Below are 27,845 nucleotides of genomic sequence, written 5' to 3'. Positions count from 1 at the left end.
ATTTCTGTGATGAATTTTACCATCATCATCATAGTCCAGAGTATTATCAGACTTTTTGCATTCTTGTTCTCATTAATTAATAATAATGAAATATGTAAATTTTCTTGTCCTTGCTAGAGTAGTGAGTGAAAAATTTGATTGTCAGTTGTGTTCAGTCAAAGCTAAAAGACAACAAAAACTACCCAAGTCCTTTATTTTTTTCTGTAAAGCTGATGCAGTATTTTGGGCAGTGCAGCGAGAAAACTGAAGGATGGCTTTTTATCTCATAGTCACACACAGTTTATATGATTTAATCATTCTCCCATTATCTTACTGTTCTAGCTTTTCAAAGCATGACTGAAAATAATTGATGGATAATGATGAGTAAGTAACAAAATATTTCAAGGACAATAGGAACATTGAGATCCATGGTTTTTTCCCCACAGATTAATGAGTTCACTAGACCAAGTTGTAATTGTCACATAGATTGAATTTTGTTCTAATATTTAAAACAGTTTTTCTTGTTTTTGTACTGTGAAGGATCTCTAAAAGTTTCAAAACATTAATCCTTAAAAGTCGAACTGCTCAAGAAAGAAACTTTAGAATTAAAATTTGGTCTAGTGGACGCTAATGGTATACTGAGAGTTAAAGAAACTGGAAATCCTCTGTTGTTTAAAAAAAAATCTTGAGTGATGTAATTTGGAGGGTTTTTTTTTTTTTTTTGTAATTTGGAGTTAACTGAAAACTTTTTCTTTATCTTTAAGGCTTTAGGGGACCAGATATTATTTGTAAACCGTCCTGATAAGAAGAAAATTCTTTTCTTCAATGATAAGAGCTGTCAGTTTTCTGTGGATGAAGGTGAGCCTTCCTTTCTCCTTTCTTTAATTTGCAGACATGTTACAAATTTAGGATGATAGAATTCATACTGTTTATAATACAATTATATCTTAAATGGTATAATACTGCTTTTTTAGCATTATCATCTCTTAGAGCTAACAACTTTATATGTCTAATGTATTTCTTGCAATACAATTTGAAATATGTAATTTGAAAGATTTTAGGTTAGTTGTACTCATAGTCATAGTATAACTGTTAGTAATTTCTTGTTCTCACACTTCAGCTGTACCAAACAGGAGTTTATTTCTGTTTTACAAATACTACCTCATATCTTGGTATGAAAGCTTGATCCATGATAGGGGAAAAAAATACTTTTTGTGGAGACTGTTTTCTTAAATAACTTATGAGTTTTTGATTATCCAGTTGGATAAGAAAGGAGATTAATGTTTTTCTTTCTGGCAGTTGTAGAGTTGGATGCTAATAAGCTCTATGCTGTCTTCTAAATGCATGATACTTATATTTTGGATTTTAGTTTCAAATATTTCATCAATATTTTCAAGTAAAATAGAAGTTAAAGAGTTTAGTTTTGAGAAATTTCTAGACAAGTAGATATTCCCATTTAAGCAAATATCTTTTACTCTAAATTTGTATTAACTTTAAAGTTTTATTGAAAGGCAAAAAAATTGAACATTTTAATTATAAAATTTCAAAAGTAATTCAAACTCCAGCAAAGTATTTTAACAGTATAGAAAGACTCAGAGTGCAATAGAGGTATAGACTCTGAACAGTGAAACTGTTGCTGTCTCAGTTTGGTAATCATACTGACTCTTTTTATGACATTAAATAAAGGAGATTCTATTGAACGAATAATTTTGTAAAAGAAATGCATTTACAGGTCTTGCTCCTGGAGAACCCTGTCTTGATTAGGATTTGTAACTTACACAGTAACGCCAGGTTTTTCTTTTATGTGTTATCTGTCTGTGGATACTCAGTCTTGTGGTGCTGTAACTTCATCAACCTAAAGTTACTTAGATGACCATGATTTTAAAAAATTTATTTATTTTTGACTGTGCTGCATCCTCGTTGCTAAGCGTGGGCTTCTAGTTGTGGCGAGTGGGGTCACTGTCTAAGTTGCCACGTGAGGGCTTCTTACTACTGTGGCTTCTCTTGTCGTGGAGCACGAGGCCTAGGGCACGTGGGCTCAGTAGCTGCAGCTCACAGATTCCAGAGAGCAGGCCCAGTAGTTGCGGCACATGGGCTCAGATGTCCCAGGACACATGGGATCTTCCTTCCCTGACCAAGGATTGAACTGGTGTCCCTTGCATTGCAAGGTGGATTCTTTACCTCTGGGCTAGGGAAGCCCTGATTTTGATTTTTTTGTAGGAAATAGAATGTTGTATTTTTGTGAGAATCCTCATCAAGAGTGCCTTGTCTGCAGTTGGTTCTCTTATTGATGTTTGTTAATTAAGTGAAAATTTGCAAAGTATATCGGCTCTTCTATAGTGCCATTTCTCTGAATAAGCTTCCTGTATGTAAGCAAGGTAGTAGTCAGCTCCTCCTGTGTGTTGTAGTGATAGGTGCTCGTTTAAGAAAGATTCAGCCAAGCAGTTTTTGTTTTGCCTCTGTCTCTTTTACTTGGAGTTTTGCTGTTATGTTAATTGTCAGATTGAGTTCTTCCTATTGAAAACCATAAAAATGAACTTGATCTTTAAGTCCTTCTGAATTTAAATAAACAACTGATTCCTTAAGCATAATTAATCCATTTGAAAAAAAATTTTCGTAGTCTTAAACTTACCACTGGTACCACATTTTCAAATAGTAAGAAAGATACAATAAAAACCAGATGTACTTTTCCTTTCTCTGGTTCCAGTGCCTTTCTTTTATGGCAAGTAAATTAACTGGTTTTACTTTAGATTCTTTGGTGGTTTATCCCGCATTGCTAAATAGTATGTTTATACTGTTATTTATTTTTAACTTGAAATATTGTCTAATGACTTGTCCATCAGTCACCGTGTCGTGTCCGACTCTGCAACCCCATGAACTGCAGCATGCCAGGCTTCCCTGTCCTTCAGTGCCTCCTTCAGTTTGCTCAAACTCATGTCCATTGAGTCAGTGATGCCATTCAACCATCTCATCCTCTTTTGCTCACTTCTCCTCTTGCTCCCAGCATCAAGGTCTTTTTCAATGAGTTGTTTCTTTGCATCAGGTGGCCAAAGTTTTGGAGCTTCAGTATTGGTCCTTCCAATGAATATTCAGGACTGATCTCCTTTAGGATGGACTGGTTGGATCTTCTTGCAGTCCAAGGGACTTTTGAGAGTCTTCTCCAACACCACAGTTCAGAAGCATTAATTCTTTAGCACTCAGCTTTCTTCATGGTCCAATTCTCACATCCATACATGACAACTGGAAAAACCATAGCTTTTACTATACGGACCTTTGTCTGCAAAGTGATGTCTCTGTTTTTTAATACACTGTCTAGAGTTTTCATAGGTTTTTTCCCAATAAGCAAGCGTCTTTTAATTTTGTGGCTGTGGTTACATTGGCAGTGATTTTAGAGCCCAAGAAAAAATGAAATTTGACACTTTTTCCCCATCTGTTTGCCATGAAGTGATGGGACTGGATGCCATAATCTTTGTTTTTTGAATGTTGAATTTTAAGCCAGCTTTTTCACTCTCGTCTTTGACCTTCATCAAGAGGTTCTTTAGTTCCTCTTCACTCTCTGCCACTGGAGTGATATCATCTGCATATCTGAGGTTGTTGATATTTCTCCTGGCAGTCATGATTCCATCTTGTGAGTCATCCAGCCCAGTATTTCATATGGTGTACTCTGCATATAAGTTAAATAAGCAGGGTGACAGTACACAGCCTTGATGTACTCATTTCCCAATTTTGAACCAGTTCCATGTCCGGTTGTAACTGTTGCTTCTTGTCCTGCATACAGGTTTCTTAGGAGGCTGATAAGATGGTGTGGTATTCCCATCTCTTCAAGAATATTTCAGTTTGTTGTGATCCATGCAGCCAAAGGCTTTGGCATAGTCAGTAAAGCAGAAGTAGATTTTTAAAAAATTCCCTTTGCTTATTCAACGATCTAGTATATGTTGGCAATTTGATCTCTGGTTCCTCTGCCTTTTCTAAATCCAGCTTGTACATCTGGATGTTCTTGGTTCATATATTGCTGAAGCCTGGCTTGAAAGATTCTGAGCATAATTTTGGTAGCATGTGAAATGAGTGCAATTGTGTGGTAATTTGAGCATTCTTTGGCCTTGCTTTTCCTTGGAGTTGAAATGAAAACTTATCTTTCCCAGTCTTGTGGCCTCTGCTCTGGGTTTTCCAAATTTGTTGGCATATTGAGTGCAGTAGTTTAACAACACCATCTTTTAGGATTTGAAATAGCTCAGCTGGAATTCCATCACCTCCAGTAACTTTTTCATGGCAATGCTTCCTAAGGCCCACTTGACTCTGAACTCCAGGATGTCTGGCTGTAGGTGAGTGATCACATTATTGTGGTTATCTGGGTCACTAAGAGCTTTTTTGTACAGTTCTTCTGTGTATTCTTGCCACCTCTTCTTAATCTCTTCTGCTTCTGTTAGGTCAATATGGTTTCTGTCCTTTATTGTACCCATCTTTGCATGAAATGTTGCCTTGGTATCTCTAATTTTCTAAAAGAGATCTCTAATCTTTTCCATTCTGTTTTTTTTCTCTTTGCATTGTTCTTTGCAATTTGTTCACTTCTTTGCATTGTTCACTTAAGGTTTTCCTGTCTCTCCTTGTTTTACTCTGGGACTCTGCATTCATTTGGGTCTGTCTTTCCCTTTCTCCTTTGCATTTGCTTCTCTCCATTTCTCAGGTATTTATAATGCTTCCACAACCACTTTGCCTTCTTGCATTTCTTTTTTCTTTTCGATGGATTTGGTCACCACCTCCTATACAATATTACGAACCTCCGTCCATAGTTCTTCAGACACTCTGTCTACCATATCTAGTCCCTTGAATCTGTTTGTCACCTCTCCTGTATAATCATAAGGAATTTGATTTAGGGCATACCTGAATGGCCTAATGTTTTTCTCTACTTTCTTCATTTTGGGCCGAATTTTAAAATAAGGAACTGGTGATCTGAGCCACAGTAAGCTCTTATTTTTGCTTACTGTGTAGATCTTCTCCATCTTCGGCTGCAAAGAATATATATAATTGGACTGAATTTAGTACTAACTATCTATCTGGTGATGTCCACAGCAGTCCTCTGTTGTTTTGTTGCAAGAGGATGTTTTCTATGACCGATGCATTCTGTTGGCAAAGCTCGGTCAGCCTTTGCCCTGCTTTATTTTAGACTCCAAGGACAAACTTGTCTGTTACTCCAGGTATTCTCTTGACTTCCTACTTTTGCATTCCAGTCTCATATGATCAAAAGGATATCCATTTTGCTGTTAGTTCTAGAGGTCTTGTAGATCTTTATAGAATCGTTCAACTTCATCTTCTTCAGCATTAGTGTTTGGGGTGTAGACTTGGATTACTGTGATATTGAATGGTCTGCCTTCAAGATGAACCGAGATCATTCTGTCATTTTTGAGATTGCAACCAAGTACTGCGTTTCGGATTCTTTCGTTGACTTTGAGGGCTACACCATTCCTTGTAAGGGATTCTTGTCCACAGTAGTAGATATAATGGTCATCTGAATTAAATCTGCCTCTTCCCGCCCATTTTAGTTCACTGATTCCTAAACTGTCCATGTTCACTCTTGCTATCTCCTGTTTGACCACATCCAACTTTGAACAACGTGAACTTTCTGAGAGAACATGTGGTGTTAATTCTGCTCTCTAGATGGCAGCATAGTGTAGCATATCTGTCTGGAAGTAGATGTGTAAAGTGAAGCAAGTGTTTGATTTGGGGGCTTCCCTGGTAGCTCAGCTGATAAAGAATCCACCTGCATTGCAGGAAACCCTGGTTGGATTCCTGGGTCAGGAAAATCCACTGGAGAAGGGATAGGCTACCCACTGTAGTATTCTTGAGCTTCTCTCGTGGCTCAGATGGTGAAGAATTCATCTGCAATGTGAGAGAGACCTGGGCTCGATCCCTGGGTCGGGAAGATTCCCTGGAGGAGGGCATGGCAACCCACTCCAGTATTCTTGCTTGGAAAATCACCATGGACCAAGGAGCCTGGCGGGCTACAGTCCATGGGTCGCAAAGGGTGGGGACACAGCTGAGCAACTAATAAGCACAGCAGGTGTTTGATAGGAGAGAGATTGCAGTGGTTCTGTGAGAATAGCCTGAATGTGTTTGTATTGCTTCTGGTGGTAGCCTGTCATGATTTGTGTGTAGCGAGCAGGTATTTTATGATAAAATTGTTGCATAGTGCATGCTGTCTGTGGAATTCAGAGGAAAATTCAGATTTAGTGATTAACAGTGCCAGAAAATGCAAGCAACTAGCCATTATTCAAATAACAGTGGTGCTGTTTCTCTTTTGTGACGTTTTAGACTTTTGTTGCCCTAGAATTCCATTTTATTGGGAACCCATTTTCCACCTGCTCCTTCTTGACAGGGTTTTTTCCTACTTTTAAACAGTTTCTAAATAAAATTCTGTATGTCAAGAGAAAAAATTGGCCTGACGCTGTAGGGTTTCTTGCTTGTATTTCGTTGGAGAAATTGTAGGGAGTGCACTTAGAATTTAGTAGTAGCCATCACCCTAGTCCTTATATTGGATTGTGGTTTTTCTGTCTTTGTGTGTGCTTTCTCTGGATACTGTTGTTTTAACTTTGCTCAGCCTTTTCCGGTTTTGTACCTTTTACCTAGAGTTCTGCTCCCTAGTGTTAACCTGTTTTCATTTGCAGTGTTTTATGGCCTCTACTGGCTTAAACTCTTCCCATTGCCTCATTATTTGTCTGTAAAGGCAAAATAAGGATTTTCACTCTTCCCCACAGATACTATGTGCTTGTTAGATACATTTCTAGATATAGGTTCTGTAAAATTTTCCAGTTTATTTTCTCTGTACTGCAGGTATTCTGAGATGCTGTGTGACTATTTAGTATTTCATTTTGTAGATGTGTCTGATTGATAGATGTGTTTTCAAATAGTGTTGCTGCAGCAGATATTCTTACAACCCTTATACAGTGGGATATGTATATGTATTTTATACTAGTGAAATACATATAATTTAGGAAGCTATTAGGAAGATGAACAGTAAATTATTTTTGCATCTTTTAAGATCATTACTGGCATTGGTGAAATACATTACTAGATTTCTCAGTATTGAACCATCCTTTTAGTCCTAGAGTAATTCTTGTTTGGTTTATGTATTTGTGTGTTCTTTTCTTACTAATGTATTTAAGGATTTTTGCTTTTTTCTTTTGCGTGTTTTCTTACAGTTTGCTATGGGTATAATGCTGGATTCAGTAAAGGGAAGAAGAGTTTTTCCTCCCTTCCCTGCCTTTCCTCCTTACCTTTCTTTAGGAGAATATTGGATTTCTTAAAGATTGTTTGAAAGCATACACCCGTGAATGTATCTAGCATGCTTTTTTAGACATTCATTATGTCCTTCTTTAAGTATTCTATCTTGTGAATCAGTTTTGGTAATTTGTCTTTTTCTTCAAAATCAGTAATTTTAAATTCTAAAATTTAATATCATATAATTTGTAGTGTTTAGCCTTAGGAATTGTTTACTGCCGTTATTCTCCCTTGTTATTGCTAACTCTGGTGTCTGGGCTCTCTCCCTTGTTTCTCTAGCTGTTGGTTCATCTGGTTTACTTTTGTTGCTGTTATGTTTTGGTTGAAAATATCAGATCATCCTTTACGTACTGATTTTTTGACATCTTGATATGAGAAGTGACTGAACAAATGTTAACATTTCCTGTTGCTTTTATATTTTTTTGTTAATTTAGCCAGTATTTCCAGTAGTTACTGCTTTATATGGTTTCCTGCAATTTTCAGTTTATAAATGTTCTTGACAGTCATAGTTTAAGGATTGTATCATAATTATTATTCAGTATCCCTCTTGGTCATGTTTAATGTTATTTTACTTGAACTCGAGCTTTATATCCTGTTATGTCTAATCTGTTGCCTTTTAAAGAAAATTTTGAGATAGTTTTGCCTATTCTCTTACTTTGTACCTGTGTTCTTTTGTTTTAGATACTTCCTGTGTAGATGGCATATAGTTAGTCTTAACTTTCTGAACCAGTTGTGAGTGTCATTTTGTATTTACCATTTTTGTTATCTGATGTAAGCCCACCATTATTTATTTGGAAATTGTATAATTTATTTTTGGTTATTCATATATAAAGTATTTCTCCTTACATCTTTAAGTAGTTTGCTTATTCTTGGTATCAGTTTATCAACTTCATTCTCTTTTTACTCTCTAGTTGATATATTACGAGAGTTTTGTTACAGTCTGTTACCATTTATTCATGAATCCATTTATTCAACAAATACTTACTGATTTCCTACTGCATTCTTTGGTCATTTTGCTAATGTAGGAGGTACAGTGGTGAACAACAGGATAGTTTTAGCCTTCGTGGAGCTTGCTTATATTCTGAAGGGGAAAACAGATGATATCACACAAACTAAAAAGTGATTGCAGAGTGTATCAAATGCTAGGAAGGAATTAAATGAGGTATGTGCTGAGCTAGTAAAATGATAGAAAGGGTAGAGCTCAGGAAAGACCCCTGTGGGAGAAAAAGATGAAGAATGAGCTGGAGCCAGCCCGGTGAAGTATTAGGACAGCGCCCCTGTGTGCACTTGTGTGGGGAGAGGCCTTTCAGGTAGAGAACAGCGAACGCTGGGGGGATGACTGATTTGTTTGTTAACCTGGTGGTTTTTAATTATTTAATCAGATTCAGTGAACTGCTTTTTATACAGACTAGAATATAAATAGTTGTTTACATTTTTATGTAGAATTAACCACTGAATGTTATAGCTACAAGTGAACTAATGTATGATTCATTTGATTCAGTAAATATGATTCATTTGTTTATGAAAATACCATTCATTTGTTTATGAAAATTCATAATTGGTATTTTCCTGAAGTGATAAAAATTCTTGGTAAAGTTCTAAAAAAAATTCATACAAAGTGTAGCTTTTCTGTGATATACAAAGGTTAATCATAGTATATTCATATACATTATGCACTGTATGTTCCTAGAAAATCAAATGTGTACTTAACCAGTGTAAGAAATACTTTATATACGTAAACCAGAGTTGGGTTCTAGCTCAGTTTATTATTTTGTTGTTCAGTCGCCAAGTCGTGTCCAACTCTTAGCAAACCCATGGGCTGTAGCACGCTAGGCTTCCCTGTCCCTCACCGTCTCTGAGTTTGTCCATGTCTGTTGAATCGGTGATGCCATCTAACTATCTCACCCTCTGTCACCTTCTCCATCTGCCTTCTGTCTCTGCCAGCATCAAGATCTTGTCCAATGAGTCAGCTGTTAGAATCAAGTGGCTAAAGTATTGGAGATTCAGCTCAGTCCTTCCAAAGAGTATTCAAGGATGATTTCCCTTAAGATTGAACTGGTTTGATCTTGCTGTCCAAGGGACTGTCAAGAGTCTTCTCCAGCACCACAGTTTGAAAGCATCAGTTCTTCGGCACTCTGCTTTCTTTACTGTTCAGCTCTCACTTCTGTACATGACTACTCGAAAAACCGTAGGCTTTGACTATGCGGACCTTTGTTGGCAAAGAGATGTCTTTGCTTTTTAACACACTGTCATAGCTTTTGTTTGTCATAGCTTTGCTGGCAGGAAGCAACAGTCTTCTAATTTCATGACTGCAGTCACCATCCGCAGTGATTTTAGAGCTCAAGAGGAGGAAATCTGTCACTGCTTCCACCTTTCTCCCTTCTGTTTGCCATGAAGTGTGCCATGATCAGGATAGCATGATCTTAGTTTTTTAATATTGAGTTCTAAGCTGACTTGTTCACACTCCTCTTTCACCCTCATTAAGAAGCTCTTTAGTTCCTCTTTGCTTTCTGCCATTAGAGTGGTATCATCTTTTGTTAGTTATTAGTGGTATTATCAGTTTATTGTAAATTGATATTTATCACTAATCTGTATACTTTTTACTAAAGATGGTTGGGAAGAAGCAGTATTTTTCAACGTTGGCAGTGTTACCATTTGGAGCGGGATACTTTTTTGGGGGTCACGGCTGTCACAGTGCATTGTGGGATGATAAGCAGCATCCCAGGCTGTTCTCGGTGCCAGTAGCAGACTTTCCCCCCAGTGTGAGTCCCCAAAATGTATCCAGACATTACCAGCGATTCCCTGGGGAGTGGAATTGCCCAGGTTGAGAGTTGTATTAAAGGTATAGTTTACATTTATAAAACAGAAATGCTGCAATATGTTATCTTCAAGCTTCTTCAGCACATTCAGTGATAGCAAAGATAGCAGAGTGAGTAGAATTTCTGTCCTTGAGCCCAGGCAGGAGGAGGACTAACGCGGGTACATACGTGGTGCAGCATGTCACTGGGTGGTCATACAGTGCTGTGGAGACCCTGGGTCACAGCCTCCCACAGGGATTTCAGGGGTGAGAGCCCGCTAGCTGAAAGTGTTGGTGTTGCCTAAATCACTGAATTTTAAAAGCTGAGGTTTTCTGTTAGTGACTTACATTATGTGTTTCCAGAGAAGATCTATTGAAAATCGATGTGTGTCTTAACACCTGTCTTTTTCACTGTCCATCTGTCTCTTCTGAATGTTGTCTTAATAGTGCTGAGGGAGTTATTTGCTTTAGCCCACTAGGTGGCAGACTTAGCTGTAGAGAGGACATCTTGAGTGAGCAAGCTTTCCTTCCAGTCGCACTGAAGACTCACCCTTCATTCATTCTGTGATAGAAGAGATGTCCCAAAATGAGCTATAGCGTAAGTGAGGAGCGAGTCTGCTGTGTGGTGATTTAAAACATTAAATAGATAAGTGAACCCAGGGTAGTTGAACCTTGGTGTGTGTTTTCTTTCATAGAGGTGCTTATTTCCTTAAGTCAGAATCTTACTCATTTAGCGGCAGTATGAATGCAGAGGTCAAGAAGGTGGGCTGAGTAGTTGATCTGTCGGTATAAATCTTGGCTCTGCTCCTTACTAGCGTAGACAAGATGCTTAACCCCACTCTGTCTGAAATTTATTTTGGGTTGGCCAAAAAGTTTGTTTGGGTTTTCTGCAAGATGCTATGGAAAAACTTGAATGATCTTTTCAAAAAGTCCAGTATAAAACAGGAATAATGGTGTCTGTTCATCTGTGGTCCTTATGAGGTTTAAATGAGTAAATATAAATAAAAATGCTTAGAGCTTGGAATGGAATCTGGCACATAATTATAGTAATAGAATAATAGTAGCATCAGGTTGGCTACTGTTAGCAGCGTTAAAAATATAAAATAGTACCAACATACTTGGTGCTTTAGTCTTAACTCTGAATCTGTGGCTTGGCAGTTGGTCAGTGAAGTGAGTGAAAGTCGCTCAGTCGTGTCTGACTCTCTGCGACTCCATGGACTATATAGTTCATGGAATTCTCCAGGTCAGAATACTGGAGTGGGTAGCCTTGCCCTTCTCCAGCGGATTTTCCCAGCCCAGGTCTCCTGCATTGCAGGCGGATTCTTTGCCAGCTGAGCCACAAGGGAAGTCCAAGAATACTGGAGTGGGTAGCCTATCCCTTTTCCAGTGGATCTTCCTGACCCAGGAATTGAAGCGGGTATCGTGCATTGCAGGCAAATTCTTTACCACCTGAGCTATACAGACAGCAAAGAAACCAAGTCAGTTTATCAGTTAGGTGGAGTTGCTGATCTGTAGCAGTGGGGTAATGTTAGGTGGTGGTCCTTGGAGGAAGTCCGATGACAATCTGGTTGTTCCTCCCAGTTGCCAGTAAATTGTTCTTTTCTGCCTGGAGGCTTCAGCAATTTCAACTTTATCCTTAGAATCGGGACTCCTTCCAGTGGCTAGCCACTCTCCCTGGGGCCCTGATACTTAATTCATTTTCTAATAGCTATATGGTATTCCAGATACGACCATACTTCACAACACTTTTTATGATGCTCCACAGAAATTTAATTTTTTGCTATGTGCTATTGTAAGCTTTATAAATAATGCTCAATCCTTGTACGTAAATATATTGTATGTACACTTTGCCTAGTTATCTTATTTTGTTTTCTTAAAATATAATTGATGGGACAAAAGGCATACTTGAAAAAATTTCAATAGCCTGCCTAATGCCCACCCTATTTTGGGGGACCAGTTTTTATGCAGAGGTTTCCATTTCTTAACCTTCACCAATACTGGATGTTTTTAGTTGACTTTGCCAGCCTCACAGCCTCATAAAGATTATCTTGATTTTAATTTTTCTTTTCTTGCAGTGATTTTAATAAAATCTACACCAGTTTATTTATTTTTTGTACCTATGACAGAAAACCTGAGCATTTTCTGTCCCTACATACATTAAAAAGTAATTAAATTTGGAATCCTGTGAGATTCTGTCTCTATTTTAGGCCCTGCCTTCCCGTGTTCATTTTAAGTATTTATGCAGCTGTAATACATTTACATAGTAGATGTATTATTTAAATATGCAATAGCACTGAGCTAAGTAAGCCAAGGATTAAAGTAGAAATGTCTTATTGAAGCAAAGACATTGAAGGATTTTTATTCAAGTATTTTCCTCTGAATACAGCTCAAGAGATGTTTCTTTTAGTAAAAGGAAGTAGTTGCATTTTGTTTTAATGTGCTTTCAGTTCTGTTGTACTTTGAAAAATGTATATATAGCATTGTATGTCCTTTTCGGTGGTGCGTTAACCAAGATCGGCCTTCCCGACCATTGCTGTCACTGTCTGTCGTGTCCTGAGTGCCCCGAAGTATGTAAGCTCTGTATGTGTCAGGTACAAAGTAAAAGTAGTTTGTCTTCAAGGAACAGAAATTTTGCAATCCTGGCAACACAGAGGCTTGGTAAAAAGTGAACTGAATGAAATTTAACGCTGGGTGAAAAGTGTTTTTATTGTATGTATTTTTTCTCCTTTTTTTATACAGAGAAGTTTACAGTATAGCTGTTATACAGATATATCATGTATCACTTATTCTAAATAAGTGAATGCAGTTTGTACATGTTGATAGTTAGAATTTAGCAAGTCATGTTTAAAATATCAAAACTGTTCTTGTGTGTGTGTGTGTGTGATACAATTCCTTCAGCAGCTATGGTAAAGTTGACATGTAAAATCCCAGTTATGATACACATTTTAAAACAATTTTCTGTGCTTTCTTGGAATTTTATGTTTTTATTGCTGAGGTGAAAGTTTGAAGTTATTTTGTCTCATATACACCTGTTGTGATCAGACCTAGTTGTGGTAGTCACATTGTTTTTCAAGTTTGGCTAAAAAGTAGATAGTTGGGATTACAGCTTTCACTTAGAGTGGAGGAAGCACTGTTCCCACTCTTGCAACAACAACAAACCCTGGACAGCTACAAATTTATAGTTTCTTGACTCCATCAGGGGACTTCCATGATAGCTCAGTTGGTAAAGAATCCGCCTGCAATGCAGGAGACCCCAGTTCGATTCCTGGGTCAGGAAGATCCCCTGGAGAAGGGATAGGCTGTACCCACTCCAGTATTCTTGGGCTTCCCTTGTGGCTCGGCTGGTAAAGGATGCGCCTGCGATGCGGGAGAGCTGAGTTTGAATCCTGGGTTGGGAAGCTCCCCTGGAGAAGGGAATGGCTCCCCAGTCCAGTATTCTGGCCTGGAGAATATCATGGACTGTATAGTCAATGGGGTTGCAGAGAGTCAGACACGACTGAGCGACTCTGACTGCATCAGAGAGCTGAGGTGCAGGGCAGCCACCTAACCTGAAATTGAAGGACAGACAGACACCAAGAAAAGATGGGCTACAAACACTTGTTCACTTGGGACAGAGAACATGAATACTGGTGAGAAGAATTCAGTTTTAAAATGTTTAATGAACTGCTAAAGGCTTAGTGTGGGCTAGCAAGAGACTATAGAACCCTTAGGGCTGCAGACACTTGGGAGTTGACATCCACTCACGGCACTTCTCCACAGACTTCCCTGGATTGCTCACAGAGCTGAGGCTAGGGTGGGCGTACTGGCCCCGCTGGGCAGGTCCGGAGAAGGGGACAGTGGACGCTTCAGAAAAAACATGAAATCTTCTCCCTCCCTCCCTGTCTTCTGTGAGACAAAAGTCTTAACCTTTGGTGAGAAGAAAAGAAAGAGAAGCCTTCTGTCTAGGGGAAAGGCAGGAGTATATGCTGGACCTAGAACGTGGCAGAGAGGACACGGCAGGAAGACTGAGGCCCCGCTTCAAACACGGCGGTACACAGCGCTTGTCTGCGGCTTCCTGAGTCAGAACTGCCACCCCGGGCTCACAGATGCGCAGTAACAGGCAGCATGGAATTCTGGGAGAGGTGCAAGAGCGGGAGGCTGCCAGGCCATCCAGGGTTATAGCATTAAGGGGAAACCTGATAGAGCAGGTTGAGCAGACACTGAGGAAGACCCTCTGGCAGAGCAGTCTCTCCCTGAATGTAGGTATGACTGGAGGAATTTGGAGCCTGTGGTGCATAATGGGTAACCATAGCAGCAATAGATTTCTAACCAAGTTCATGTTCTCATCATAGACTGCCTCAACCTCCACACGCTGAAGGCCTAGCAGAAGGAAAGGCGTGCCCAAATCCTGGCTCAAAACTATTAACCTCAGTCTCGGCTGTTCTCTAGAGGATATTCTGCTATCAAAAAATTGTGAGGCATAAAAAGGAGCAAGGGAAAACAAAGCGCTTTTGAGAGAAGAGAGTTAATAGAGCCAAATTCTGAGGACACGGGTATGGAACTGTCGGACATGAAACTTAAAATAACTCTGGTTGGTATGAAACAGACCGCATGCATGATCAGGTAGGATATTTCAGCAGAGAGAGAGACATTGTAAGAAAATCAAATAAATTCTAGAAATGGAAAGCACAGTAACAGAGACAGAGAATGCCTTCTGTAACCTCATCAGTCATCATTTCCTTGGCATAACCAAGGAAAGAATCTGTAACCTGCAAGATGCTGCTGCTGCATGCATGTTCAGTGTTGTCCAACTCTTTGTGACCCCATGGACTGTAGCTCACCAGGCTCCTCTGTCCATGGAATCCTCCAGGCAAGAATACTGGGGTGGGTTGCTGTTTCCTCCTCAAAGGTTGCTATTTCCTACACAGGGATCGAACTCATGTTTCCTTCCGCTTATGCATTGCAGGCGGATTCTTTACCACTGAGCCCCTGGGAGAACCCAAACTGCAAGATAGGCCAGTACAAATTAAACTGAAATGCACAGAGACAAATGAGAAGAAATACAGCAGAGTCTCCATTAACTGTGAGATAACATCAATGGTCTGAATGTATAATTAAAATCTCATAAGAGAATGGGGTAGAAGAAATAATGGCCAAGTATTTTCTAAAATTAAAGATGAAAGTGAAATTCACTCAATCATGTTTGACTCTTTGCAGCTCCATGGATATACAGTCCATGGCCTTCTCCATGCCAGAATACTGGAATGGGTAGCCAGTTCCCTTCTCCAGGGGATCTTCCCAACCCAGGGATTGAACCCAGGTCTCCCACATTGCAGGCAGATTGTTTACCAGCTGAGCCACCAGGGAAGCCCAAGAATACTGGCGTGCGTAGTCTATCCCTTCTCCAGCGGATCTTCCCAACCCAGGAATAGTACCGGAGCTTCCTGCATTGCAGGTGGATTCTTAATCAGCTGAACTACAAGCCCCCCCCCCCCCCCAAATTAAAGATAGACCCCAAAACAAAAGTCCAGGAAGCTCAGAGAACACGAGGCAAGATTATCCCCAATAGAGACAAATGACAGAAAAACATATCACATCTAAGCATATCACATTCAAAATGCTGACAACGGACAGTGAAGAGAAAATGCCTGAAGTAGAGGCAAAAGCTCATTACAAAGGAAAAAAGAATTAGAGCGCACTTGTCATTTGACCTTATGCAGACCAAAGCGCAGTGCTGTGACATGTTTGAAGTGCTAAAGGGGAGAAAGTTTTCAACCCAGAATTCCATCTGCAGCACAAGTAATCTTTAAAAAGCAAAGTCCTGTCTCAGAGGAATATACTCTCAGTATCACAGAAACTGAGAGAATTCCTTGACATCAGACTTGCATTACCAGAAATCCTCGGGCAGAAGGGGTATGATACTAGACAGAAACTTGGATATGTATAGGAAAATGCGCTAAAACTCGAATAAATGAAAATCAGTGTTAAAATTCACATTTGTCTAATTAAAATTTTTTAATCACTCTGAAAGATAGCTAACTATAAACCAGAACTATTAAGAGATAAATTTGTGTTTGGAGCATATGTAAAAGTGAAGTTTTTGATGGTCACCGTAAATCAGGAAGGGTGTACTATTATACATCTTCATATGTGATCTGGGACAATTTAATTGAAGTCAGGCTCTGGTTAACTCAAGTTGTGTATTGTAAACCCTAGGACAAACACTAAAACCATTTTTTAAAAAGTAACTATAGTTAACAATACCATGTTGTGTATTTGAAAGCTAAGAGAGTAGGTCTTAAAAGTTCTCATCACAAGATAAAAATTATGTTAACTTACTGTGGTAATCTTTTCACTATATATATATCAAATCATTATGTTATATATCTGAAATTAATGCAGTATTATGTCCATTACACTTATCTCAATAAAGAAAAAATAATAATAGAAATAAAGTGGAATCATAAAAATATGTTTAAAGTACATGAATTAAAAATAGACACAAGTGAAAGGAGAAATAGATAAACCCATCATTAAGATTAAAGTTCATAGCATTCCTCTCAGCTGTTGAACAAATAAATGGAAAATTAGTAAGTATATAAAAGTCTTAACTATTAACCAAGTTGCCTAATTGACATTTATTATAAAATGAGATGACCCAACAATAGATTGTATATGTTTTCCAGTGCACTTGGAGTATTCACCGAGACAGACGGTATTCTACCACAGAACCTTAATGAATTTGAAAGAATTGAAAGCAAACCAAGGATGTGCTTGGATCATAATGGAATCAAACTAGAAATCAGCTATATTTGGAAACTCTCCAGAATATTTGGAAATCAAATAACACTTTAAATAACTCATGGTTCAAGGAGGAAATCATAGGGGAAATAAAAAAAAAAGTATGTTGAATTAAATGAAAGTGAAAGCACACCATATCAAAATTCATGGGATGCGGCTGCAGCAGTGCTGAAAGTGAAATAGAGCATTAAATGCTTACATTAAAAAGAACGTTACCAAAAAAAAAACCCACTAAAAAACAAAAAAAATTGCATTTGGATATAACACTTTATTCATGCATTCACCAGTTGATGGACATTTGAGATGTTTCTGCTTTTTAGCTGTTCTGATTAATGCTACTGTGAACATTCATGTACAAGTTTTTGTGTGGCCATAATTTTTCCTTTAAGTATAGGAGTGGAATTGCTGGATTGTGTGGTAATTCTGATGGCTAACTTTCTGAGCAGTTGCCATGCTTTTGCAAAGTAGCTGCCTCATGTTACATTCCCACTGGCAGTGCACGAGGGAACTGTTTTTCCACATCCTTGCCAACACGGAGTTTAGCTATTTAAGATACCATTTAGTGAAATGGAATTTTATTGTGGCTTTGATGTGCATTTTTCTAAAGATCATCTTTTCATGTGCTTAGTGGCCAGTTATATATTATTTTTTATTAAATTTATTTAAAATTTTTATTGGAGTATAGTTTATTTACAGTGTTAGTTTCAGGTGTACAACAAAATGATTCAGTTATACCTGTATATTGTCTTTTGGAAAATGTTTAAGTTCTTTGTCCATTTTAAACTTTTTTAAATTACAGAATTTAAAGAGTTCTTTATTCTGGATACAAGTCTCTTACAAAATTTATACTTTGTGAATATTTTCTTCCATTCTGTGGATCATCTTTTTACTTTCTTGTGTTTTTTGAGGTACAGAGTTTTTTATTTTGATGAGATACATTTTGTCCTTTGTTGCTTTTGTTTTTGATGTCATATCTCAGAAACCATTTCCTAATCCAACAGTACAAAGATTGACTCCTTCTGTTTTTTTCTTCAGAGAGTTACTGTTTTAGCTCTTAACATTTAGATTTTTTTTTTATCATTTTGAATTGATTGCATATAATGTAAGATGTGTGTCTAGTGTTGTTTTTATTTTTGCATTATGATATGTGTAATTGCATGACCCAGTCATCCCACTCTTAACTTTTTACCCAGGTTTGCTCAAAATCCATGTGCATATCAATTTTATTCATTTCCTCCAAAATCTGGAAACTCAAATGCCCTTTAATTTGTTCCTTCATCACTCCCAAGTATGGTGCATCCTTTCATATACAAAGTGGAATACAACTTTGAAATAAAAAGGAACAAAGAGCTGACATGCCCAACAACACGGGTTGAGCCCAGATGTGTCATTCTTTCCTTAAAGGCATTAGCGCTCAGAAATAAGAAATGATCAACGTCAGATGATAATGGAACTGAAAGACATAGTGCTTTTTCCTTTGTGGGCATTAAACTCAGTGTTTTATATAAACCCATTTATCTGCCACAACTCTGTGAAATACATATTATCATCCCAGTTTTACAAATCAGGAAACTGAGGCAGAGAGGTTAAATAACCTCCCTCGTGTGTTTGTGTGTGACACAGTCATCTCTAATTCTTTGCTACTCCGTGAACTGTAGCCCACCAGGCTCCTCTGTTCATGGAATCTCCAGGCAAGAATACTGGAGTGGGTTGCCACTCCCTTCTCCAGGGGATCTTCCTGACCACGGGATCGAACCCAGGTCTCCTACATTGCAGGCAGATTCTTTAACATCTGAGGACATAGTCAAATGAGGTCACTGGGTTCCACACGCAGGCCATGTGGCTCCATACTCTTTTCTGCTGCTTTTGTATGTCACAAGAAAGCTTTGGGTGCAGCCAAAATATGCATGAGTTATTTGGGAATTTAAGCGAAACCTTATTAAAGAATTTGCTTATTTTCTTTCCTTTCTGGCATACTTTCTATTACACGGTTTTCAATCTTAGCTTCAAGTAGGACAGGATAGTAATGGATTATAATCCACTGATGTGAAGTAAAATAAATATCCAAAAATCCATACTAAGTTAATTGAATAGATTGGATGGAGAATAGTCTCCTCCCTTACAACGGAATTCTAATCCATATATATGAAAGGAACGATGAAAATAATGTGCCTTTAGGCAAACTCATAATTAACAATTATAGTTGGCAAGAGGCATCGATGGATGCTGAAATTAGTTAGCTAAAGTATGCAGAGAAGCAGTAAAGTTGCATATTCTTAGTGAATCTCTCCACGGGATGCTTATTAACTACAGAGGGACAAATAATAGCTTCAAGGTGGAAAAATCTTGATAGACACCACCTTAACCAGTGATCAGTCTAATAGCACCAGTAAAAAGACATGTGAACATCATGGACCCTTGAGGTTATTAGGCCCTGAGAAGGGCACAGTATCATCTCTGTGATGTTCTTGCCCAGAAGGTAGAACCTCAGTTTAATCATGAGGAAATATCAGACAACCCCACATTGAGGGCCATTTTATAAAATAACTGTCGGAACTCTCTAAGGTGTCACAGTCCTGAGAGATGAGCAGAGAGACTGGGCATGTATTTCGAGCCTGGAGCAAGGAGACAGCAACTAAACACAGTGGGATCCTGGGCCAGGATGGGGATGTTGCTGCTAAAGCTGGTGATGGGAGAATAAGGTCTATGGCTCAGTTAATAGGCTTGTATCCGTTTAAATAGTTTTGTTAAGGTTATAGAGTGTTAACATTAGGAAAAACGGGGTCAAAGCACATCCTGGAATTGGGTATACTAGTGATGCAACTGAGGTTTAAAAAGTGTAAAAGGAAAACATGCTCTCTGATGCCCAGACAATAGCATGTCATACTTTCAGTGGTCAGATTGTTGAGGATGTGCTAGTAAATAAGTTCAGCGCCAACCATAGCGGAAAACTTATGAAATGGAATTCCCCCTTCTAAGGAGCTTCAAGAGGCTGAGAAAGTCATGCAAACAAATAATTGCCACCTGTTAAGTGGTTTCTGGAATCTATGCAGATGGAAGTTCAGGGAACATATAAGAGAATGAGCCCCTAATGTATCTATAGAAATGTAGAATATTTCTACTTAGAGATGTTTTGTATTGAAATAACTTTGTGCTCAGATTGGGGACTTCCCAGGTGGTCCAGTGGCTAAGACTGAACTCCTAATGCAGGGGGCCCAGGTTCGATCCCTGGTCAGGGAATTAGACCCCACCGGCCGCAACCACGGGTGCGCATGCTGCAACTAAAGATTCCGAGTGCCACAGCCAAGACCTAGTGCGACCAAGTAAATATTTAAAAAAACAAACAGGAAAACCCCCAGAACACTTTGTGCCTAAGTTGAATTCTTTGTAGTAGACTGTCATTTTTGCATTTGGTCATTGTCAACAACCAAAGTTTTTTCAATACAGATTTCTTAAATATGACTGGCACCCCAGCTATTAGGGCATGGTTTGCCTCATGTAGTTTGTATTGAGGCAGGAAAGAGAACAGTCTGGTCCAGCGGTATTGTGTGCTGATTTTATTTACAGCTTGTGAATGGACTGCGCCCGTGGTCTACCTGAAGGTTGAGGGCTCTGCAGTGATAGGGATGGGCGGGGCGGTGCTGGCCTGGGTCAGGCCTCCAGATCCTGTGGGGGGTGAGTGAGGGGATGGGGTGTGTCTGTGTGTCTGTGTGTCCTGATCTGAGCAGAACGCTCACCTCAGGGCACCCAGGGTACTTTCCCTTTTTTTTTTTTGGTCCTTCAGAGTACATCCATCTTCTGATTTTCCATCATAAACTTTTTGTGCGTTGGAGAGTAGATGATGTGCGTTGGCAAGTTAATGATGAAGTGAAAGCAGGCTGTCTGAGTCTGTCTTTGTTCCGTGTATGCTCAGTCGTGTCCAAGTCTTTGCAACCCCGTGGACTGTAGCCCGCCAGGCTCCTCTGTTCATGGGATTTTCTAGACAGGAGTGCTGGAGTAGGTTGTCATTTCCTTCTCCAGGGGATCTTCCCGACTCAAGGATTGAACCTGAGTTTCCTGTTCCTCCTGCATCTGCAGGCAGGCTCTTTACCACTGGTGCCACTTAGAAAAAGGCCTGTCTTTAGGGACAGAATTTAAGATGCACATGAGTTTCATTCCGGACACGTCCCAATTGTGATCCCTTTTATTTGCAAAAATAGTGATGTGGCAAAGGGGTCAAGGGTCTCCGAGAACAAGGTGTAGGAAGGTCTTTGTCCTGTTTTGCAGAGTTACTGTCTCAACCTCCCTTCCTTCACTTTGATGACCTCGTAGTCACCCATTCCTGGTTTATTTGATTTCAGAAGGCTCTTTTGCAAATAGACTGTTATACTCTCATATAAAACTTTGGCTCCTTATCTCCCTGTGTGTTTCTCTTCTGTAGGAGAGGAAGTGGGATTTACTGGGCTCATGAGAGATGAGCAGGAATTTGAACTATTTCAGTGGAGAGAACTGATTTTGGGGATAAAAGGAGAGTGTCAACTGCCTTTCTTCCCAGGAAAGCGGGGAGGCCTCAATCACATGGCCCTTCATTTATAGACTCTAAAAATAGAGCAGTGCTGAGCTGGCCTAGGGATGCAGCTCGTGTTCCCAGGCCCTTCCGCTGCTCAATGTCCAGCATCTGAATGTTCCTGTCTTCCTTCGTTTTTATAATGAAATCTCAGATGTGCTAATGCAGGTCAGAGGAGATAATATGGAAGCCTGATTTTGATCACCAAGATGTTGCAGCTTGTAAACATCTATTGTATGGTAACTACTACTTGTTGGCGCAGAGTTTCAGAAACTGTGGCGGAGTGTCACCGTGGATTCAATGGATGAGGAGAAAATTGAAGAGTATCTGAAGCGACAGGGTATTTCTTCCATGCAGGACTCCGGACCAAAGAAAGTGGTATGTAGTCTCTAGGAGAGAATGTAATGCTGTGCCCTTTGAACTGTTAGCCTGCTTTCCTGTGCAGCTCTCGGAAGAGCAGGTAGCTGGTTCTTCCTTTCAGTTGTTCCTCCGTGTCCTCGCCCTCTGACCTTGGTCAGATGCTTTCAGGTCGCGTCTGGATGCTCCTTGCCCTCACGTGCCGCCCCCCCGGGGATCATGAGTGCTTCTCCGCTTGCCCTGCCCCGTCCTGGCAATGCCTGCTCCTGCTGCAGCCGCGTGGACTTCCGGCATCCCCGTGATGTCCTCTCAGCTTCTGCCGGGAGCCTGCTCCATCCCCCTGGCCTTCCTGACCTTCATCCCCCAACCTGTTTCTTGCTGGTGCCGGACTTTGCTTTAGCGCTGATCACACTCAGTTGTCCTTGGTGACGCTCAGATCCTTTAGGAACCAGATTTTACTGTTGTGATAACCCCAGATCTGGCTCATTTGGAAGGATTTGTAGCCGGATGAAGATTTGTGAATTGCCTCGTACCAGTTAACCAGTTCTCTGCAGTCCAGAGACAAAGCCAGGATGAGGGATGTTTCACTAACACCCTCCTTCCCCTGGCCACCATCATGCCTTGTAGCTTGTTGTCTTTGTGACTTTTGTGTGCGTGTATTTTATTTGGTGATGTTTAGGACTCCTTTAAGGGGAAAATTTATTGCCAGTGATCTCTAAAAATTAGTGTGATTGCAGCACTTCATGGTTTCCTATCATTGCTTAGTTTGTTGATTTTTTTTTTTTAATTTATGTGATGCAGTAAAGAGAATAATACCTAACAACTCTTTCTGTGCCCATTCACTCCCCAATTTTGCTGTATCTCTGTACTTTCTTGTATTTGCTTCAGGTTTTTGTTTTATGGGTAATTAATGGTGGATAAAATTTTTTAAACCTGATAATAGAGATGAAAAACAAGAGAGCTATGCTGCCTCTCTTTTCACGCACTTAGTGCCCAGCGTGGTTGTGGTGAGTTGTTGTGCCAGCCCATTCTTTCAAGGTGGAAGTACACACACTTCACCGTAAGGGAAGCCGCGGGTTGGTGTTTGTGGTTGGGGGGTGTGCTGTGGATTGGTGTGTGTGTGTGTGAGGTTGGGTTGAGGAACAGAGGAAAGGTTACAAAACCCTGCATCCCTTTGCTGCATCTTTCATAAATCCTCCCTGTATCACTGCTCTGAGTAGCTGTTATTTCTGTTTTTACCTTTTCCTGTAGGCCCCAATTCAGAGAAGGAAAAAGCCTGCCTCACAGAAAAAGCGACGGTTTAAGACTCACAATGAGCACTTGGCCGGGGTGCTGAAGGACTACTCTGATATCGCTCCTGGCAAGTAGTAAACAGTTTGGTCTGAGAGCAAAGAGTTTCAAAGTCAAGATCTTCCGTGTTGACGCTGGCATCTGCAGACTGACCACCTTCCTGTTCTCCTACCTAGGACCGAGGAGAGGAGCAGTTCAGTTTACAGAACTAGGGCAAATTACCAAACTTGAAGCTTGTTTTCCTTAATGGGCTAATAAGAACTGCGATGTCCCATGTGAACCTCCTGTCACTTCTCGGGGGAGCGGCGCTCAGCATGGCGTGCAGGCATCTTTGCTATTTATCGCTACTTCTAAGTGGCTCCTGTTCCATTTTCCCCTCTTTTATTACTTTAGAACAAGTTTGCTGGTAGTCTTGAATGCAATATTTGTTTATTCCAAAAGATCATATTTATAATAAAACCATTGTAGAAGGAGCTCTTAAGACGTCGGTGACTTTAGTTGGCTTCTTTCCGTCCTTGGCGGTTGCAGGCGGTCTGAGTCCTGCAGGTGCAGGTCTGGAATGTTGTTGACGGCCGTGGTCTGGGCTGTGTCACTGAGCGTGTGGATTTCACAGGTGGAACCCAAGGTGTGCCTGTTGTTAGCAAGTGAAGCAGCAAAGGTACACTTGGCGTGGTCTTTAATGCTTTCTAAGGGTAAGTCCCTGTTTAGTCTCCTGGATTTCCCAAGTCTTGCTGTCATGCTGTGTACAGCAAGCATGGACTGAGTCTACCCACCAGCCTGAACGTCTGTGTTACCTTGTCTCGGCCCTGGTGGCGCCTGGCCCCGAGGTTCTCACTGAGCTCACGAGAGCTGTTACCACATATGTAGGTTCCTAAGAATTGTCATGACTTTTGGGGAGATCTGTGGTCATTCCAGCATTCTACTGTAAATGACCCATTTTCCTTCTCTACTTGTTTATGGTTTGTAGGGGCTCTTTGGGTTGGTTGATACGGTCCTCACATCAAATATTGAAGCTAGTGGATTGTAAGGTTTGGTGTTCTCAAAAAAGGCATAATGATAACCCAGAGCAGTAACTACTTTGTACACATGACAGGGAGCCATTTTGTTGTTTTAATTTTTATCCTTTGTCTTTACTTCTCATTGATTTGAGTGTCATCTTACCTGTTTCTTATACCCAAGCCCCAAAATACATCATGAGATGTGAAACTGAGATGCCTCACTGATTAATGATGTTGAGCATCTTTTCAGGACCTGTTGGTCATGTATGTATTTTATTTGATGAATGTCTATTCAGGTCTGTTTGGGTCCTTTGCCTATCTTTCAATTGAATTATTTGTGGGGTGTTTTTTTTGGCTACTACTGAGTTGTATGAGTTCTTTATGTATTATGGTCATATTAACCCCCTTATCATTGTAAGATAAATGGTTTGCAAATATTTTCTTTGATTCCATAGATTATCTTTTCGTGCTTTTTGTTTTTAAATTATTTGCACTGGATCTTAGTTGTGGCATGCAGGATCTTGTTTTTTTTTAAATCCATTCAATTCTATGTATTTTTATTGGAGAATTTAATCCATTTATGTTTAAGGTAATTATTGATAGGGGAGGACTTTGGACTGTTTGCATTTTGTTGTTTTCTGGCTGTTTTGATATGTGGGGAGGGAGATAGTCTTTGCAGCAAATTGCGATAGGAACCCAGTTGTGTTTGAAAGTTGTAATAGAAACAAGTTCTTTAGCAATTCTTCTGGGTACCTAGAAACATTTCCACGAGAAATTCAAATTAAAATCAAAGTCACGGTCTCACCTCTGCCTGTTTCTGCTGGGTCTGTGGGCTGTTTAGAAGAAGCAAGTTGGAATGGGCATGTCTGGGTGCATTAAAAGTTTAAGACCATCTTTAGTGCGTTTGATCTATAATTCATCACAGTCAGCTGAGGCTTTTAGGGGATGGCTAAAAGGAATGTCTTTGAGCCCAAAGTGTAAAAAACGAGCACTTGGCTGCTGCTGTCATATCCTGTAAGTGTGGTCAGATGATGGTGGGACTCCAGGGACAGAGGAGCACTTGATACGTGTGAAGCCGTGCCTGAGCGCGAGAAGGCAGGGCAGCTGCTTCCCGTTCATGCTCGGTCCATGGTTTGTGGCAAGGGTGCTGCAGACATACAGCCCTAGGTTCTTTTGTGATGGGGTGTTTGAAGTCAACGGCAGAAAATACATTTTGGGTGTGGGGATAGGGTATTTGGATTTATAAACTCTCCAGTTCTTGGCAGCTAACAATGGTTTTTTGAAGCATGGGAAATGAGACTTGATGTCCCCTCTTCCTTCTAGCTACTGCTTTTACTCGCAAAAATGATTCATTTGCAGGTGATTTTTTTTTTTTTTAAGGTATTAGTGACTGTCCTTAACAAGCCGGGTCCACTACTGCTGCTGTGTGGCAAGGCTGGGGTGCTGTGTGTGGCGACAGCATGATGACCTTCATCACATGATGCCACCTTGGGGCTTCAGAGAGCAGTCCACCCTTTCCCCAGGCATGTTTTGTGGGCTTTTCCCGAGAGAATGGGTGTTCTGTGGGGGAGAACCTCTTGGAACTAAAGGACCTCTTGGAAACCACTTCTCAGGTGAGCTGGACTTTGGAACCCCCATCCCTGCCCTGTGAGCATGGTGTTGAGTGAGCACTTGGGGAGCAGAGCTGGAACAGGCCCTGACATCATGCCGTTGCCCTTCCTTCTGGCCATAGCTCAAGAAACAAAAGCACATTTCCCTTCATAGTGGGGTTTCCATTGGAAAGACCTGCTGGTGCTCGCAGGCCAAATGGCAAGGCTGCTGCCACGGACCCTTTGGAAACAGGCCTGGAACACTCATCTCGCTCTCTTGGTTTGGAGATGGGCCAGCATGTTCCTGTGACTCAAACCATGTGGGTTCAAGACACTGTGAGAACACAGTGACTTGCCACCACCCAGAACTTTGTAGGGCTCCAGAGACCTTCAGGGCCAGCTTACCTTATGGAGTAAACCACAGCCTGATCTTGACAGGACCATCTCCAGAAACTCCAAGACCAGGTTTTATCTTGCACGTGAGTGTCAAGAGGCTTTGAACTTTTCTGCATCCTAGTTTTAAGGAAAAAGTACTCTTGTGTCCAGGTGAATACTAATATTTTAACCTGAGCATTATTTCCTATTCCACGTAGGTGTGTCTTTTTTCTCCTAAGTCAAGTTTGGGTTGAATTTAAGCATCTAACATAATTAAATTTCTGTTTGTTGTTAATTAGCATGGCAAGAGAGTTAAACTTGAAATGAGCAGTATATGTGAGCAGTCGGGAACAGGCTTCCCTGTGGTCTTGATTTATGGGCCTGTTGTAATGGTTCATGGGCACAGGGCCCTTTTCCACTCAGAAAGCAGGAAAGTGTGGTTTGTACCATGGAAGTCCTGGTGAATCAGCACCCATGGGTCGCTTGAGAGCTGCAAAAAGAGAACAAGATGAAGGTTTCTCACAGTATATCGGCATCTAGGGGCCTGGGGTCGTTACAGAGCCAGGCCAGTCTTGGGGAGCTGAGTACCATCCAGGACGGTTTGCGGTGGTGATGACAGAGCTTCCCTGTGGCAGGTAAATGTTTGCCTGCTTAGAGGCTTATCAGTTAGTTGATGGCATGTGGTTTTTCAGTATCAGTCATGAGTTGGTGTAGGCATTTTGAAGACCAGTGTTGCAGATAATGTCATTAGTAACAGATACTCCTCTGCCTTCTCAGAATGTTGGACAGTTGTGATGTCATCAGGTGTGACAGAACAGAGGTGCCAGTTGAAGACTAAGAGAGCAGCCGTGTGCTGATACTCGGACGTCCCAGTGACGGATGGGGAGACAGTAGGGAGTCTGCTCACACTCCTAGAGCTAAGCAGGCCTGCCCGAAACACTCACAATCAGCTGGTTCCTGTATGTCATTGTGACACAGACCCCAAGACTTGTTGGGGCATCCGCCATGCTTACTCTATGCAAGTGGGTCTGCCATATATGCAGGTATTGGGTCCAGTGAATTTGAAGCCCACACCTGATTATACTGTAAGTGTGACGTACATTTTGCATGTTTTAAGGTTCTTTTCCAGATTCCTTTACTTTGTAATTTTGTTAGAGGTAGAAGGTATAGTTCTTAATTTCAGTACTACCTGCTGGTTTTATATTATAGCTGCATTAGTCCTATGTTCAGAAGCAGCAGATCTTTACCCGCAAGGGAGGATTTACTCGATAACAAAAGACAGCCTCATTATCGTTTTTCTGGATCCTACAAACTGGGACAGTATGTGTGTAAGCAGAGGAAACAGACAGACCTGCCCTTTTCTTATCCCAAGTTCCCAGTTCCAGAAGATACACTGTGTTTCTGCTCAGTGAAGTGACAGGAAATGAAGCTGGTGTTCAAGTGACCAGACAGTGGATTGTGCCTGGAGTTCACGCTAGACAGGTAGGTACTCTCTACACACTTGTCCCTTGCACAGTGATGGTGACCAGGCACTCATTTTATGAAAAAGCACACAGCAGTGGTGGTGGGAGGCGCCCTCAGATCTATGCTGCCTGGCTTGAACCTGGTGCCTTGGAGTGAGTGGGAAAGTCCCAGATGGGCTGAAGGTGAAGCCGCGTGATCGAGTCTGTCCCAGAGCCACGACCGCGATGAGCCGTGATGGGCGTGGGCTTCAGAGCCTGGGCAGTCAGGCAGAGCTGTGCCTTCAGCCCCGGCTCCAGGGTACTGAAAGGCTGTGGCTGTCTCCTCTGCAAAAGGTACATGTGATCGAAGAACAGAACCTAGAATGTCAGTGACCAGCAAGACTAGTAGCTGTTACT

General features: G+C 40.7%; 1 protein-coding gene across 2 annotated transcripts in view; it reads left to right on the top strand.

Annotated features, from left to right (window-relative positions):
- Positions 1-23,497, top strand: part of GTF2E2 (general transcription factor IIE subunit 2) — a 79,732-nt gene extending 56,235 nt beyond the window's left edge. Inside the window, exons 6-8 of one of the 2 annotated variants that reach the window (XM_065947308.1) lie at positions 744-837; positions 21,640-21,755; positions 22,986-23,497. In XM_065947308.1, the coding sequence (XP_065803380.1) occupies positions 744-837; positions 21,640-21,755; positions 22,986-23,102 (327 nt within the window). In that variant the 3' untranslated portion in view covers positions 23,103-23,497. Of the gene's footprint in view, positions 1-743; positions 838-16,716; positions 17,059-21,639; positions 21,756-22,985 lie in introns of those variants that run through there. The other variant, XM_065947309.1, reaches the window with a different exon arrangement.
- Positions 23,498-27,845: the final 4,348 nt, after the last annotated feature.

Source organism: Muntiacus reevesi, chromosome 10 (assembly GCF_963930625.1).
Source record: "Muntiacus reevesi chromosome 10, mMunRee1.1, whole genome shotgun sequence".
In the NCBI taxonomy this organism is placed as follows: Eukaryota; Metazoa; Chordata; class Mammalia; order Artiodactyla; family Cervidae; genus Muntiacus; species Muntiacus reevesi.
This window is presented reverse-complemented; position numbering and strand designations above follow the sequence as displayed.